At 39.2% G+C, this 18,728-nt stretch overlaps 1 protein-coding gene across 2 annotated transcripts in view; it reads right to left on the bottom strand.

Moving 5' to 3' along the window:
- PCSK2 (proprotein convertase subtilisin/kexin type 2) overlaps positions 1 to 18,728 on the bottom strand; it is a 97,227-nt gene that overhangs the window by 21,458 nt on the left and 57,041 nt on the right. For both annotated transcript variants that reach the window (XM_030269235.4, XM_030269236.4), the window contains 2 exons: positions 5,154 to 5,230; positions 10 to 98 (listed from right to left, as the gene is read on the bottom strand). In XM_030269235.4, the coding sequence (XP_030125095.3) occupies positions 10 to 98; positions 5,154 to 5,230 (166 nt within the window). The remainder of the gene's footprint in view (positions 1 to 9; positions 99 to 5,153; positions 5,231 to 18,728) is intronic.

Here is an 18,728-nt window from a genome sequence, read left to right as displayed (position 1 = left end):
CTACCATACCTGCCACTTTGGAGTTGTAGGCAACCCCCACGCCGCAGATGTTGTTGTTGGCAGCAGCAGACACCTCCCCAGCACACCTTGTCCCGTGGCTGTGAAAAGGAAGGCAGAGAGACCAGGTGAACCCCAGCTAATGCTGAGCTAGGTCACTGCAAGCTTGTTTTGCCCCAGTCAGCTCCCAGGGCTGCAGAGGAAAACCATTCCATGGAAAACTGTTGAGTGCTGAATAGTGGCATGAGTTCATTCCTTGCTGGAGCAGGCAATATCCAGTTTCTCCTCTTCAGGAGGAGTGATGCTTGCTCTGAGGTCAGCATGTATCCCTACACTGCATTTAACTGTAAAGTTGTTAATTCCTTTATGTTTTAGCTTGTGAGACAGGTTCTGCCTTGTTATCAACTCTTAGCAGAAACAGCCCCTGACAAAACAGTGTAAATATGTTACTCTGCATGTTATTGATCTTAACATAAGATCAATATTAATTCCTTTATTTTTGTGTCTTGGCAGCATGACACCTATTACTTTGAACCTTACAGAACAAAGTCTGGTTGCCTTTTTTGCTGTCTGAACATGTACAAAGGACATATCCCTGCCCACAGAAGAAATGCTACAGGAAGAATTGGGTGCAATACCAAGCTGGAGCAGCAGAAGGGAGCCCCAATGGTCACTGCACTCCTCAGCAGCAGAGCTGCACATGGCTGGCCACCCCAAAGCTGTGGCACCTAAGGCACGTGCATCCCTCTCATCCAGTGCCTAATTCCCAAAAGAGCTGACAGGGTGCTCCAGCTCACAGAGTTATTGCTTTCTGCTCAGAGGGAAAAGGCTCTGCTCTGACCCAGGGGTCCAGGTTTGGGCTGACACGTGGTATTTCAATAACTCCTGGTGTCTGTGAAGGGCTTTGCAGCTCTTAACTCTTTAGCTGTAGTGGCACTTACTGGCACCACTGGCAGTGGCTCCTGCAGGAAGGGAGATGGTATTTTCCTTTCTCCTAATCCATCCTAAAAATTAAACTCAAGAGAAGAGAAATGCAGACAACATAACCTAGTTTTTAAAAAATATCATAGCAGCAGGGAAACTACTGAAACCTGTGCTGCTGTCAGATTATTTTTTTTAGTCTAAGATGTTGAATATCTGACTCCATCCCACCGCTCACATCAATCCACTCTGAGCACTGAAAGTGGCACTGATCCTACAGCATGCTAAGGATTCATGCAATTCCAAAAGCTGTATTATAAAGGTTATACTGAGTATCACATGGACCATCCTGGGAGGCAGGAAAACTGTTTTAATCACCTTTTTTCTCTCTCTTTCCTTTAAGGGTGTCTGGCAAAGATAAGTGTAACATTAATAAAAAGATAAAATGCAAGATATACTTTTTCCTGCTCTCCTTGGGAGAACATATTTTTAGAGGCAGTTCCATAAAGAAAGATGAAAGAATATCTCATCTGCTTCCTTTTACAAAGAGGGCAGAGAAGACAGCAATACAGATTTCTTACTCAGCTGCTACAGAAATTGCTATCAACAATCAAACAACAAGATTTCCCCTCATGTTCTTGCTCAAGGAAGTGTGACAGAAACAGAACATTCATTGGCAGGTGCTAGCAATGCTTGGCATTCATTATCTAGTCATCTATGGGCCATCTACAAGGCACAGAGAAGAATAAATGGCTTTTTTGAAAATTTGCTTCACTAACGCTGAGGTGCAAAATATCACTGATGCTGCCAGATTACAGTGAGAAAAACTGTATTAGGACCTTCCTGACAAAAAAGTTTTACCAGAAGGCCTCTTCCTGCCCTGGCCTCTCCAGAGGAGTGGCCCACACAAATGAGACTGTAAACAAACCTATTCCAGCAGCTCAGAGTTTCAATATTGTGCTGCTGACTAGAGAGAAAAAAAAAATCACTTATGAGTTAGTGGAAATGCATTTGGTTGAATTATTAATGGCAAATAGCAGACTTTTCCAACTCAGCCCTATTTGCTGTTCATGTATCATTGATAAACCCTTTGTGGTTTCTATGAAGTGACTCATGCCAGAAAAAAATCACAGCCTTTCTCTATAGTGTTCACCTCTTCCCTATTTCAATATTTAAAGTAAGAGGATAGAACACAAAAATATTTTCATCTGTAAACAAGCTACTTCAAAGATAAACCGTGTATTAGCAAGTAGAGCAAGTCTTACATAAACTTTGTGTAAGTGAACACCTTTTGCATGAACATGCATAAAAAAGTAAGGGGGAGAAGTGGATTTAGTTGAAAAACAGGTTTGAATACTGTATTTTAAAAAAATACCTATACCTATATGTTTGCTTTTCCTTTTAGAAAAGAAAATTCTTCGAAAAGAAATGCAACACTATTCTAGCTATGAAAATTTCACTCTGCTTTGTCTTTGACAGCAATTCTGTTTTAAAATCCACTGCCAATGGTCTTGTGTGTACCTCCCTACTGATGTATTATTGAAAGTGTCAGAGGTGGCACAGATTTTTACTGAGGCTCCTTTTCATCTGCTTCGAAATGCTTCTGCAGACAGCAAAGCACAGGACCCATCCATCCTATTTTCACTTTTTGCAGGGGAGGGCTGTGCAGGGCTGCACTCTCTTCACTGCAGAATGTGGTGTATGCCAAGGTTCTGAATGTGGTTCAGAAGCAGAGGGTGTTCATAATCAGACAGTTCCTAAAGTGGTTCTTAAAAAACACTGAGTTCTGTGGGGCTGCCTCTCGTTTTGGGAACAGGGCTTGATTCAAGTTCCTTCACTGCTCCCACTGCTCCTCAGGCTCAAACACAGCTCTGTTCCACGTTGGGGACACTCTCCTGCTGGGTCCCCAAGCTGTGGATCTGAACAGTCAAACAGTGAGTACAGCAAACATGAGAATAAATCCCTTGGCTGCCAAGCCATCTATGAGCCTCTGCCCACAGCAGCAGCTGAACTGCCTGAATGCAATCTCCTGCCTGAAGCACCACCCTTCCCTTCCAAAAACCACCCTGCATGGTTGCATAGGCCAGTGGCTGTTAGGTGGAAAGGCCAAAGTGATTCCAGCAGTCTTACAAAGCCCCAAGTGGAAGGGGAATTTGTGCTTACAAGCAGAGCAGCTGTGATTAATGAAATACTCCATGCAAAAACCTCTCCTATTTATTCTTAAAGTCTAATGAACACATTCCACATGCAGCTGGCAGCTCATAAAAGCCCCTTGGTGATCAGTCCTCTGCTTCTTGTTCCACGAATCGCCTGAATTGCTCACATAGAAACGTATTCTTTATGGAAAAAGGAATATTACGCTATCCTATTTCGAGTCTGATCCTTCTGCATGCATAAAATTCAATGGGAGATGCATCGCTGCCTGTGGAAAATGGAGCCTTTATTTCAGGTTTCTCTCAGTCCATCTTCCATGTAATCATGCCCTATCCAGATGCACCTGTGTAGCTACACCTAGGGACAGACAGACTGCCAGACAGACATCTGTCACCCACCAGTAACACTAATTCAGGAGTCAGAAGCCATGGCAAGAGCTTACAGAGGAGTATGTCAGCTCAATTAACAGAATAGCAAAGAAATACACAGGGAAAAACAGTCACAGCTACTCCTGGACAGCTGGATGTGGTGTGCTGGCTTGCATCTTAACCTGCAGAAAACAAAGAATCTTGCACCTTAAAGCCTTCCTTATATTAAGGCAGGAAAGGGATGCTCCACTGAATGTGGTGCTCCCATGATTTACCTTGCAAGACAGAAAATTCCCTGTCTTGCAAAAGAAATCTCAAGGTTCATTGTATCATAGAGTGGTTTGGGTTGGAAGGGACCTTCAAGATCATCTGGCTCCAATCTCCCTGCCATGGGCAGGGATGCCACCCATGAGATAAGGCTGCTCAAGTCCCCATCCAGCCTGGCCCTGAACACTTCCAGGGATGGAGCATCCCAGTATTGACAAACAATGTTATACTTCCTAAGTATCAATTTTACTTTTTTTTCTGAAAAGAAAGAACAGTAAAGGATATCTGCAAAGTAATTTCTCATCGTTTGCCCCCTCCTGTTGCCGACCTGAACTCTCCATTCCCCCAAGAAACAGAGGAAAGTGTTGCAGTTCTTTGACAACCTGAATCATGTTGTTCTCGATTATTACAGATTGGGTCACAAACAATAGTGCTGCTCACCCTCAGCTCTTCACTGAAGTGCCTGAAGCAGAGACAATGACCCCTGCCGCATCTGGAATGCTTGAGGTCTGTTCAAAGAGACTTTGGGATGTAACTCTCCTCCAGGGAGAGTTTACTTTGCAGAACAGGTAAGGACAGCATGCTGGGCCCCACTATAAAATACTTGATAGCAGTGGAATCAGTGTTAAAGGGACATGGCAGAACATACTTAATTTCATGAAGTTCCACACTGAAAACAGCAAAAGCTACCATTACACATTAAAGCTAAATTTAATTTTCTTCCTCTCCAGAGCTAAGTGTCATCTGGCTCCTAAAAAGATTCTTTGCATAAATAAAGCGAAGTCAGCAGACCTTCACAAATTAGAGCCCTAGTTTTTCTGTGACTTTCCATTCACTAATTGGATTCATACTACTTTAAAAGTGTTAGATGTCCTTTCCCAAAATGAAGCAGAAATCTCACTGAGATATTGCTTTGGTTGAAAAATTGCAGGACTACAAAGAAGGACATCACAGCTCCTAACTCTGTTTAATCCATTCCAGGAGGCCTGTGTCTGAGGTGGAAGCACAGCTACTTCTTTGTTGTGCCACTCTGACAGAACTACAATTGATTTCTTTAGAAATAAAAACAAAAACCCCCATCCAAAACTAGGAGACCATCCAGTCATCTTGAGTTATAGATGAAAACCACATCAAATAGGCCTGAAATATTTTTTGATAAGCACTCAGTCTGAGCCCTGAAATCTTTAAAAAGTTTTCAACAAAAAGGTATGCAGCCATCACTTATCCAAACAATTAAAAAATATACTTTTCTGGAGCAGCAACTTCATTTATAAACTATAAACCTAAAAAAATGACGTTGTAAGTAACCCCTAATTTTCAAGCAGCACTGAGAGTGCAGTGTCTGTTCTGTGACCATTGAGTTTATCAGAAAACAGACATTTCACAAAGATGTGGAATTTCTTACACAATCCAAAGTGAAGGGCAGGCTGCCCAAAATCCATTTACCTGTTAAACCAGTCATCTGTGTAGCGGGGATAGGGGTAGGGATCATTGCTGCTGAAGTCGTAGCTGGCTTTGGCATTCTACAAAACACAAGGAACACAGAAAATCAGCGGAAGAACAGATATGAAGTGAAACACAAATTGAATGAGAAGCTGAGAATCAACAGCAAACTTTGCCCTCTTCGTTCTGTGAGATGTATCTGGACAGAAACCAGTCCCACAGTGCTGTGCCATTTCCCATTTTCACCCCAGCAAGCCTGGGGAACAATGCTTTCTGGTGTGCAAAGACCCCTAAAGACCAGTGTGGTCAACTGGGAGGTGGTGTGAGAGCCCAGGTTACTCCTGAGCATCAACATCAACACTCACAAGAGTATTCAGGTATTAAACTACTTGGTGTGGCAAAGCAAAGGTTAAATCCCATTTTCCAAATGGTGGTGGAAGTGACCAGACACATGGGTCTTCCTCAAAAGAAGTGTTTTTGAAAACCTCACATGTGGTATTAAAACAGTCAGATTTCTAGAAGCATTTCAATACCTAAGAATGTAAATTTCTCAAAATTCATCTGTGAAAACTGCATTAATGGCCAGCACATATGCCTGAAAATCTCTTTGCATATTTTCTCATTCCTTCAGTTGTCAGAACAGCTTCACAAATGTGGCTTTCAGGCTCCTCAAAATGTCATCCTATGTCTCTGCTTTCTATATAAATCTAATTCATTCCTGATTTGTCCTATCAGCAGTTAAGGACACTCAGTAACTTTTTGATCTGAAGCAAATAGAAAGTTTCAGAAAGTCAAGTGCCATCTTCTTTTTTTCTCTTTTAATGAAAAAATAAAGGGTGACTGAAAATTAGGCTTTTAAAAATATTTAGCAGTTTCCTCTCAAGTGTATGTTCATTGAGTTTATGTTTTAATTATCATCATACTCAAGGAACAGAATTATGTTAATTCTTAATTAATGTGTACTTGTATCCCTTTTAAGATTTGGCTGAGCATGCTATTGAAGATAATTTGAGACTTGTGCATGAATAGCTATGCTCCTAAAAACATTCCCTTTCATCTGATTCTCAGTTCCTGAGATACAGGAATAGACAGTCCATTGGTAGCACACAAGTTTTGGATTCAAACCCTTAAACTCCCAAAAACTTGCTCCAGGATGAAATGAGGACAACATTGCCCTTGATACTTAGAGGGCAAAAACTAAGTTCCTTTCAAGTCACTGTACAGTGGGGTTTTTTGGGTGGTCACTTCAAAGCTTGGTTGCTTATACAGACAGTAAATATTTTGCAGCATTTGAATGGAGCAGAGATTTTCAGAGTGGCTCTCAAATGGCTTGATGCTCTGTTCCAGCTCAGAGATTAATTCCTTTTTGAGATCTCTACAGATCTCTCCATATCTCCACGCCCTGATTTTCAGCCTGGAGATGCTTTCCAGTGAGGTAAGCTATAGCCACAAATTCTCAGTGCTTCTAAGTCTTTGTGCCCAGCTGTCTGATTAATTTGCTTCTTTTAATTACCCCAACTGCTTATACAGCAATTTGAATGGCACAGGTTTGCAAGAGAAGAGTAAACAGAACATCACTTTTCAGCCAGGGAAAAAAGGGGAATTTGATATTTGTCTATAATTCATGAGTAGTACAGAGAAGGTGGACAAGTTGTTATTTTTTACTACCTCTCATAATTCAAGAAATTGAAATTACTGAGGGAGATACTTAAAGGCAGCAGAAACAAGTACTTTTCCACAGAACATGTAATGAGTTTCAAAATTCACTGTCATATAGGTACCACACAGACATATTGCCAACTTCATATTCACTCAGAACTTCTTTTAAAATATTCCACTTTAAAAATATTGTACAGATGAAAATTTAAATTCAGTCATGCATCAACTGTGTTTTATTTTCCCATCTGGAAGAAATGCAGTCCCACTTACATACCCTAAGCTCAAAGGGAGTGTGGTGAGGTTGACTTTTCAGGACATCATCGAATATATAAGCACCTTGTACTTGCTATCAACCACTCTCAACTCTAGAATTCCCCTGTGCAAAAATTAAGGCTGAAAAGCCCCTCTGGCTGTGCTGCTGTACCACACAAACCTGCTGTACATCCCAGGTAAGGCAGCTTATGGAAAGATGCCTTTTAGGCAGGTGATAAACCAAGTTGTCCAGCCACATCCTTTAGCTTTCATTTGCTTTATTTTACACCACAGAACTCATAGGAAAAGATAATTAATGGAGTGGGAACCATCCACAAAGGGCAAAATTAAGAAGAAATCTTGGAAAGAAAACAACTGCTAACTGAGCAATTTATCTTCATTAGAGTCTTTGAGAAAAGACAGTGAGTTTCAGCATTGTGAATGAGTATTTCACCCACACTATGGAAGCAGTGAAATGGGTAATGAAACAGCAGAGAGAATTACAAATGGACTGCTTCAAGTTCCTAATTTAAAGATTAAATCCACAAATACCTTAGGGTCAGCTTTTGTTAATTTTTTTTTAAGCTAAAGTAAGAAATAAAAACACCACAAAGGGAACTGCTTGAGTGGATGGCTTAAATATTTTGTGTTTTGCGAAGTGAATATTAAAATCTGTGTTTTGCCATTGTTCTCCATAGGCTGGAGTCCCGAGCAGGCAGCAAGAAGGAGTTTATTGCTAATATGGAGAATTAATCAGCACAGGAACCTGTGAGGCTGCAATTAAAACCAGTGCAGATGAGGATCCACAATAGCACTTGGAACGGGCACACTTGGCTTTTCCACTCAGGTGATTCAGTGCCCTGTTTTCTTGCCTAGCTTGTCTACTGGCAGGTCCTTCTCTTAGACTTGAAGTGTTTAACACTTGATTTTCAACATCTGAGGGAGCTGCCTGGTTTTTAACCTCAGGGAGAATTTGAGCCTCCAGCCTCCAGCGCTGGTCTGGCCTTAGACTGGTCATTGGCACTGGGAGTTACAATCTAATCCCTGATGTTCAACCAAACCAGCTCATTGCTGCAGTGATCTGGTGGTTATCAGTCACTATCTGTACACCACTACTTACAAATAACATCTATTATATTGCAAAAATGCTACTACAGCGAGGAATGGTATTGCTCTTTAAGGAATATCTCTATTATTGCTTTCTAGTCTCTACACCAAATAAAATACTAACAGAAGAGTATCAGATCCCAGGATGAGACCCTTTCAATAATTTATTAAGTAATGGCTTGTATCCCATGACACAAATAGATTACTTTTGCCTCTGTATAAAATTCTGCTTTCCATAAAAATAACCTTAGACTAGAATTTCCCAATGAATTGCCTTGTACCTTTTAAAACACATGCAGTAAAATCATCTGTGGAAAAAAATTCATTATGCAAAATACGACACTAACAATAAATCAGTTGTCCCATGAATTGTTCAGCACTGTAATAAAATTATGTACCTTGAATAATGCAGTAAGCCCATAAATTTTTGTCTGACCTCACAGGCTTCTGCAGTGTAATTCACATACAGTTCCCTTTTTTTCTGTAAGTCAAGAAATATGCCTATGCTCACGTGCTAGTGCAGGAGACAATTAAAGACACATCTCAGTGGTCACAGGCTGACTCTATTCATGACATTAAAGTCCTGTACTAGATCTGAGGCAGAAAGATACCTTTTTTTGTTTGTTTGTTGGATTTCTTCACTGATCCAAAGAGCAAGCAAAGCCATAAACTCAAATCACAACATAAAACATCTCAGGGAAACTGAATTAAAATAAGCCTGAACATCATGTGGTGGCAAAATGAAATTCAGTTTTGTACATATAGGCTTAAATAAATAGAATATGCCCACCAAAAGGCAAAAAAGGAGGCAACATGTTCAAGCTAGGAGAGGTGCTGCAAGGCTTAAAGATCATTAACAAAAGCAGAGACACTGCTGCTAAGTCAGCCATTGTACAATAAGCTCTCTCCTCTCTGCCATGGGAAGCACACTTTTATTTTGGTTTGGTTTGTGGGGATTTTAAAATGGAAATTAAAAAAAAAAAACCCTGTAACTTTTTAAATACCTCTGCGTCTATGTGAACTAATGTACATGTCCTATATTTCCTATATCCTATATGTCCTATATTCCTATATTTCCTATTTCCTATATGTTCTATATCCAGCAAATTGAGAGCTGGCTTGAAGACCATGTAAACACCAAGAATATATCCACAAAATAATGGGTTTTTTTCACAAATATTAATCTTAAAGAGTAAATTCACAGCTGATGAAATCTGCCATGTCTCCCCAGAAACTGCAGCCTTTTACCCAGTTCTTATAGGTACACCACAAAAGTGAAAATACTGAGCCAATGCCAGCCAGATCTTGAATAATAAATAAGACAGCAGCACACTTCTCTGCTGTTCTTCTTTTCAAAACAGCCACAGAATAATAAATCAGAACACCATTTGAAATTGATGGAGTTGTGTCTTGGGTCCAGAATAGTACCTGAGGTGCCTGTAAGCCCTCCTGGGATTCCAGTTCCAGGTATTCACTACAGGCTCTACTTGGCCACAGAAGGAGCAATTAAAGAGCTCACCACAGCAGTGATTTCATTTTGTAGTTATTAGTAAAAAAAAAACTTCAATTTCCTCAAAAATCACCAAGCATCTGGGATTAGGCCAAAGGAAAAACTAGTGGAATTACAGTCAAAAGAAGATAAACTGACTGCAAACAACAAGTTCCTACTGCTTAATTTACAACAGTTAAAATTGTTGAGCTTACAAGAGGTAAGAATTCTAATCATCCAGCTTGAGAGTTTATGGGAAGACAGGTGGGCTGTCCCCCACTTCTTATCTAAAAACTTACTTTGCAAAGCTGAACGTTTTTCACTTCTTAGGTTTAAAAGCAAAAAACAAAAAGGCAGTTGAAAAAAACATGGAGTCTCACTTTAGCATTTGCATTTATCATTATTAAGGTAGCATTATTTTTAAAGTTACAGTTATGAAGAAAAATAGCTTTGCTGAGGTCATATCACATTGTATTCTTTTTCTATATTAAACAGATTTCTTTGTGAAGTAACTGATGATCCTCTCTACATCTCACTTAGCACTACAATGTCACACAATCACTTATTTTACTTTTACCACAATAATGCCCTTCCTATTCCCCAGCAGACAAAATGAGAAAACCAGCATTAGTTACACTGCTGGCTGATGCTCTCCAGCATGTGAGCATCTTTAAAAAAAAAGGGGTGGGGTAAACACACTTTTTATTTCACACAGGGTGAAGCACATGGGCAGTACAGCAGTGCTGTATACCACCCAGGTAGATCTAAGCACAGATATTTCCCAGCTCCAAAGAACTGGAAAGAAATAAGAAATTAAATCTTAGGTACCAAGATTGTCAGGCGTTTTCCCAGTGAACAAAATGAAAATCCAAATACATCCAGCTAAATGCCACCCAACCCCGTGGCTGTTTGCTAATTCTTAGCTCAGAGGTGTGTAGTCAAACAGAACCAAAACAATGAGAACCACAAAGACTCAGAGAAAATTTTATGTTGGGCAGAATTTTTAAAAAGTAGAGAATTCTTTTTTGCAATCAATTTTTAAAAATAAAACCGGCTTATTGAAGTACCCCCCATTATTTTCCCCGGCATCTTTACCTGACATAGGAAAAAAAAAAAAAAAAAAGGAATGAGGCAGACAAGAGACTTTATTATAAAGAAGCAGCCAAATGAATTTCAGTGTATAATAAAGACACTGCTTAATGATTCACCTCTTGGCATTCTTAGCCTGCTCCACAATTTTCAGGTTGATGGGGAAAAACCTGAAGCACATCACCAGTTGTTAATTGCTCAGAGCCAGAGCTCTGAAGGCAAAAAGCAAGTTAACCTACAAAACTCAAACCTATTTCTGCTCAGCCAAACATCCCTTAATTTTCAGAGGGGGTGCACAAAAACCTTTAAGCTGTACCTACAACACATCAAGGGCATATGTTCATAGGGAGGCATAAGGCTAAGGCAATAAAATTAGTAAAATAAAAATAAATTAGGCAACTGGTTGCTGTTAAGAATTTTCAGGGCAATTAGCAAATTTAAAGCCTTGGGTTATGGTGTGAACTCCTTGGTTTCTTTAATTCAGGGGGAAATTAAAAGGGGGAAAAAAGAGCATATATGTTGTTAGAGACATATGAATCCTTGGATTATTTTATTATAATAGGAAATACAAATTGTGCAATGACTTCTATGGAAAAAAAAAAACAACAACTCTGAGCACACTTTTCATCTAGTTTTAGCATTCCATTTTATTAAAAACCTAGCCCACCTTCCCCTTCCAATGGATAGCTTTCCTCTTCAGATGCTTTGACTATGCATTAGTTTGACGTACTGAAGTTGAAAAACTAATAGAGGTATAAAGCTGGCAGCAGAGAAATGAGGTCCAAGTCCATTATTCTTAGTTAGGTGCCTGTAAGAAATAGCTGACAGGCCTGTCACTACATCAAATATGTGCTTTACTGCACTGAGCTGCAGTAAAGGTTGTGTTTGCAGTGTTTTGATGGCAGCCAGCACTTAGAGCCTCCTGGAGGGATAAGCAGGAAAGGAAGGGGAGCTAAACCATCTTACTCCTGCCAATGAGCCCAACATCTAGCAAAATCTGCCCTGGGCTCTTCTCATCAAAATAGCAAAATACAGATTACACCCAGCACCAAGGTCTCTTAAGCAGCATGTGGGGATTAGGGAGATTTTTTTTTCCATCACTGCAAGAAAACCTATAGCTCAGAGGCTGCAATACAAACTCAGCAGTCCTTCAAGTCCAGTTGTGAAAAATGCATATTTTATGATTGGCTTTTCTCAAATGTTATAATGAATATTATATGTGTAATGTTAGAAAGTTATGCTACATTAATTCTCTTACATAGTGTGTTAAATGAAGTTTTAGGTTACAACACAATGTTAAAATAGAAGCTCTGTGATATAGGATTTGTTACAAGCTCAAGCAGGAAGATGAGATAATCAAGAAACTCTTCATGCAGAGATGTCAGCAAAGGAGGCCCATAAAGAGTTCTTGCCTCCTTATCAGAAAAGACAAACATTCTTCCACCTTCTCTCCGTCCTTGTGGAACCAACAAGATTAAAGAGAAGTTTACAAAAACCAGAAAAGTTCTTAATTTGCAAAGAATGTATGCATCATGTATAAGATATATGAATATGCAACAGGCTATTGCTTTTAAGGTTATTCCTTTGTTCACAAGGTATGCTTTTCATGACTCAGTGTCCGAGAGCATCCAGACGTCTTGTAATTGTCCTAACTCTAAACTTTATTACTCTAATTGTATTATTATTTTTATAACCATTTTATTATTATTAAAATTTTTAAAACCAAGTGATTGGCATTTTTCCCACAGTCATTTAGCATGACATGGTCTGGCAAGGGGTGGTCACTCATGCTGGGAGAGCCAACTTTGCCCTGCTGAGGTGTGTGACCAGCAGCACCCACACTGCAGACTCCAAAAAAGCTGACAATTCTCAGCAATGCTCACACCAAAGGACAGCAATACTGGACTTGTGTTTGCAATGGCACTCAGCAAACAAATATGGGATGTTTTTAAAGATGAACACTTCTAGAGGCTACACCAACCTCTTGTTACAGAACAGCCAAACTGGAGCTTTGCAAAGAGGGAAATCAAACTGGTTTAAGTAGTTTGGAGGGTGACCTACAACAGAGAGATCTGGTCCATGTGGGTTATGGAGAGGGGAGGACAGGGAAAGCTAGTCTGGTGATGCAGAGTGTGAAAAATGCATATTACATGGCTCTACGCAGATAGTTACTATATGTATTATGTTATATTGATTAGTTGTGCTTTTGTAGTTAAAATGAAGAAAATGAATATAAAATGAAGGAAAAAAATATAGAGAGACTCTGTATGTGGGGGGAAGTTTTTTTTTATCTTTTCTCAGGATGAGATACTCGATTCTAGGAACACCTAAATCTTCCAAAGGAAAGGAATTGATGGCTTCTTATCAGAAGAAACTAATTTCTTCAGGTCTTGCTCAGACTTGAATAGGGATCAAAGGAAACAGTTGACATACAACAGACAGAGTTTCTTGTTTTAAATAGAATGTATGGATAACCATGAAGGATATATGAATATGCAACAAGTGTATTGTTTTAAGGGTGATTCCTTTGTTCACAAGTCATGCTTTTCATGACTTAGTGTCCAAGAGTATCCGGATGTCCATAATTCTTTGCCTTTTATTGTCTTGTAATTGTCCTAACACTAAACTTTATTACTCTAATTGTATTACTATTTTTATAACCATTTTATTATTATTAAAATTTTAATTTTTTTTTAAAACCAAGTGACTGGCGTTTTTCACACAGGGGAACTGAAAGAGAAAGCTGACAAGACAGAAAACTGGTTGGGTATTTTCCTTCTCATGAAAGGCTTCTCAGCTGACAAGAGAACTGTTAACAACCACACAGATGGTGTTTCACCTAAATTGCATGAATATGGAAGGTGGATGAACACATAAAAGTGACATTGTAGATGAAGCAAAAGGAGGTGAAAATTTCAGAGAAGAGACTCAAAAACATAATGCAAACTATTACCTGAATTTCTTCTGTCACACAAAGAAAACACAGCTTGATTAACAATCCGTAGAGTTAAAAGGTCTTGAAGACATATTGTGTGTTATTTCAGTTGTAAGCTGACCTCATTAGCATCCCAAGGGAAAATTATAATGTGACTAACACTGTTAAGCTGGGCTCTCAGGAATTTTAATGCACCAATTTAGATTTTCTGGCATTAATTAAAATTTGCATTGCTTATTCCATGTGGAATCACCTAAATCCAAAATTACAGAGAGAAAAGGTGGAATCTTCAGAATGTGCTCACGTAAATCCACACACGCTAAATTTTTTAAGTATTTAAGATTTTAAATAGTACATGATCATTCCAAGTTCTTCTGTTAAAGATTAGTATATTTGATCATAGCTAATGTATTCACAGTAATTTACTGGATGTTAAAATTTAAGAAATCTCCTAGACATCATTAGATGACTGATAGAAAGCTTCTCAACTACATCTGTCAGACATGGTATCACGGTTGACTAATCCTGCAAATGAGTTAAGTGCCACTGAATTAAAGTGATTTAATTTCTCACAAGAAGGAATTCTAAAAAACATCTGCTAGCATTGAAATGATGAAGTCCTTGAACACAGCACAGTCTTCATCCTCACCTTTGTACATATGTAAAGAGAGACTCACCTCATTTAACATTTCAGAACACGATTTGCCTGAAAAACATTTCCAGCAATTCCCAATTCAGTGCTTACAGGTAAGGACAGCACAGGGAACATGCGACTGAGGTATCCACTATTATATACATTTAAGTTTCACCAAAAAACAGCTATACAGTACTGGAAGTAGCTGAAGTTTCATCAAACACCAGCTCCTGTTCCACAGGAAAACCTGCCATCCCAGGCAGTCATGCTTCCACAGCCCTTGGTATCATTATTTGCTCTGCTGAAGTCTATGCCTCTTACTGTTATGCTTTAAAAATAAAGGCAATGCACAGTAGAACAAACTGCTATTTATATGATCTGTCAAATTGTTGATTTTCACACAAAAACTACCATTGATTTCAATGTGACCAGCATTTTATTGGACATTGTGCACTGCTATTCTGTTCCCTGGAAAGAGATGTTCATTATGCATATTGCTTCTATTGGGAAAGAAATAGAAATTATTAACATTATACTTAAATCAAAGCAACCTGAAATAAGGCAGGTGTCTAAAAATATCTTAACTACCTACATAGCTGCCAAGAAGTGAAATATTAATATGAAGAACACAAATGCATACAAATAAAATCAAACAATGCAAAGCAAACAACCGTGCCAAGATGAAGTGCCAGGATGGAAGAGATTGAATTAATTTCAAATTAACCAAATCAATTTACAGGTACAGTGAAGGAGAGGTGTTTAAAGTATTGGTAAACATCTGTATCTTTATTTACTGTATCTAGGCCATTTTGATTTCAAAAAGAAAGGGAACTACTTGTGAATTCCAGGTCTCCTACAGTCTTTTACCTTGCATGACTAGCTTATCCAGAGGGCTTGGCCAAAGCTCTCCTTTGAAAATCAAGCCCAGTAGTTTAAAGTGGCCAAAATCACCACTGGGCCCAAAAAACTCTCCTAAATGCCATCAAATTTTGATGAAGCTTTGTGAGGGAACAGTGCTCCACATGCACCATCTAATTCAGACTTCCCTGGTGATACCTTGGTAACCAAAAATAACTACAGCATGAATTTTAATTAAGTTGCATCTAAATGTTGGTGGGTATTCAGGGATTTCCACACTTGGTTAGGGTCTTTAAAAATATCAGCAGCTAAATAACTCCTCTTTGAGAAACAGAAAAGAAAGGTTTTCAAATGGAAAAAAAAACTTTAAAAAATTTTTGGGCCATTTTCAATGCAAAATGTATTACTTTAGTTCTGGGAAAAGGAAACCTCTTTTTTTTAATTTGTTGAACTTGATTTTAAAATTACGTGGTGTTCACTGCCTCCAGGGGACCATGTCTCTGACCCTCTTCTGCCAAGTGCACCAAGCACCAGAATGGAATTTTATTGCTGCTGTTTTAATTCAGCACATTCTGGATGTCAAATATTTAAATTTAGGTTGAACTGATCCGCAATAAGAATATTTCACTTTCATTTCCCCATGGACACTTTATTTTATAAAAAGGCTTATTTGGCGAAACCCTAGAGAGAGGCACAAGCCAATTCCAAAAGCACCAGCCAGAACTGATGCAGAAATGTCATCTGCTCTTTCAACCTTGTGCATTTCTCATTTCAACAGTCTTAATTTACTTTCCACAGATGATGCCTTAAGTGAAAATTAATACTAGTGCTCTATGATTAAAGTGATTAGCCACCTTGCACTTTCTCAGTGTGCAACTGATTAAGTGCATTGATTATAGAGAAAAATAAACGCTGCAGACAATGAGTGCTTGTTAGCTTGCACAGTAATATCTTTAGCATCATCTCACATTGCTTGCACACCAGCCATGCATTTAACTTGAAAATTCTCCTTTTCAGGTGGCTCCAATATAGAATAAAGCTGGAAACTTTTTGCAGCATACATTGATCTGAAAATAATATTGGGCAAATGCAACTACAATATGTGAGTACCTTTTGATTCCAAAGGAGCAGAGTTTTGAGGTTATTTTATAGCCAGCAGTGCATCCCCCTGGAGAGGCCAACATCAGTGGTGTGGTGTCAACTCCAGCTGCATGGATGGTACTAAGCCCCAGGTGTTGTCAAGCATTCAGGGTCCAGATCTCTTAAAATGGGCTTCAGCAAAGCCATTCACATAGCAACTTTCAGCGGAAGAAATCCAGCTTTCAGCTGGAAACATAGCTCTGTGACACAAACCTCCCTCAGAAGTCACAGCCTCTTTTGCAGAAAAAGCCTCTTCCTGTGTCCTCTGGCCATATGAAATAATCCAGAGTAGAAACAGCCTTTACATTCTTCCTGCTGTCCCATCTTTTAGATTGTGTTGAAAGCTACAAATTACAATTACAGAATTTTTTTACCTTTCATTAAATAGGAAGACCCTGACATCTCCTTTTCACAGGCTTCTCTCCCCCATTGGCAGTGCTGGTGATAAGCAGCAATAAGGTACAGAGCAGAAGAACTGCACAGTTATCTTATTTAGACTTCAATACACGAGCACCAAGTATATGTTCCTTTAATAGAAGTGACTCTTGGGAGCAGGGAAGGGCTGTTTGCAGGAACCCATTATGTTTTCCAAGATTTGAAGTATTTTCTGTATGTGACTAATTCAGGACACCCCTCCAGGTACACTGAGAACCTTGTATGCCTGGCTGATATGATCAGAGATGGCATCATCTCTGTTTTAGCCTTTATTATTTTCTGAGGAAAAAAAACAAAACAGATTGCACAGAACATAGAAATGAGCCCAGAAGCTGATCCTGCACAAAATAACAGAAAAATTAGCCATGTCTGAAAGAGAATTTAATTAATTTCGCAGTAACTTCCATTTTTTTCCAGTGAAACTTTGTCATGCATGTCCTGAGTAATCATATTCTAAATTCTAAAATAAGCCCCTGAGCCACCAGAAGCCACCTGAGCAGCATAAACAGCCCAACAGAAGGCTACCAGTTTTGACTGCTAAGGCATAAGTCAGCCTCACATTTTAACACTTCATCCATTCTTCTATCCCGTCAAAAGAGAGGCTTCATTCTGTCTCAGCAATTTCTTGAAGCAGATTGTGGCAGAAATTTCATTAGCAGCCTTCATCCATCAATGTTCTAACTGAATTTTCAGTGCTAGCAGAAGGACGTATTGTGAATTTATCCCAGGGTTTGGTTGATAATTTTTAGGTTTTATGCTAGTGTTTATTTTAGAAAACCTATTAGCAAGAATCCAACTGCAAAGCAACAGCAAAAAACCCAAAAGAAAACAACGAAGCCCAAATCTAATTTGTGATGTGCTGAAAGAAGTTTATATTATTCTTTATTTTTTTATAATAAATGATTTTTTAGCATTACAATTAAAAATAGATGCTAAGCAACGACAGCACATAGAGTTTTCCCATAAAATACATTTAATGTATCAGAAGCAAAGGTTTATTGAAATGAAGTGTCTAGTGCATGTGCTGCATAACCCTTTGAAATGCAGTAGGAAATGCAGTCTGTCTCAGAGTCTTTTGAAAATCATGCCATGGGAACCAGATCTCCTCAAGCTGCCTGCAGTCATTCCCTGACACTAAGCCAGTAGGAACCTGACTCTCCTGTGGTTTGTGTTTATGATCCCTGAGGATTCCCTGGGCTCATATTAAGTGCAGAGACACTGGGAGCTTTTCAATGCCTTCAGAGTGTTTCCAACAAATTTTGCCCTGAGAAGGGACAACATTTTTCTCCCCACCAGTAATATGTGGACTCTACTGGATTCAGGAAAAAAATTAGCTGGGATTTCAGGGTGGGGAGGTGGTGGGTCACCAAGGCCAAAGCAGTGTGGATCAGTAAATGCCAGTGGAGCTTTGTCAGCTCTACAAAAATCCCACATCTAGGCCCCAGAGGTTTTTAGTGGAGATACTGATGGTTTGTACTGGTAAATCATTGCAAGCAGGCTCAGAACAGTTTGCTGATCCTTTTTGTGGTGTGCAGGGAGGCCAAATCATACTCAGAAATTCATGGTAATGAAGGAAAAACAGACTTTCTAAAAGAAGATCCTTCCTGCTGTTGCTATGCTTTGCTGCACATATTGCAGTGTGAAATTTATTGCCTGTACTATTTCTTATTCCTTTTGTGGCTGTAAAGATTATTCAGTGGTGTTTTTGTTCCTCTAGCAAACAATGGCAAACGCAGCTCAGAACAGAAGTGGAACATTTCCCTGCTTCGCTGCTTATGTGATAAGATAATTATTCCAAAAATATGCTCCCACTCTCAGCAAGGCAGGGGGAGCCATCGTGGTACTGGCTGGAGACAAGTTATCAGAAGTGAAGAGGGAGAGACTGCTTTGTGTTTGGAGATGCTGACAAAGCAGGAAGAGAAGACAGGTAAGGCCATCTGCTGTTCACAGCTGAATGAGAAATGGCAGATGACAGAAAAC

The sequence above is a fragment of the Taeniopygia guttata genome, chromosome 3 (genome assembly GCF_048771995.1).
Source record: "Taeniopygia guttata chromosome 3, bTaeGut7.mat, whole genome shotgun sequence".
Classification (NCBI taxonomy): domain Eukaryota; kingdom Metazoa; phylum Chordata; class Aves; order Passeriformes; family Estrildidae; genus Taeniopygia; species Taeniopygia guttata.
Note: the sequence above shows the minus strand (reverse complement) of the source record. Positions and strands in the feature narration are given on the sequence as shown.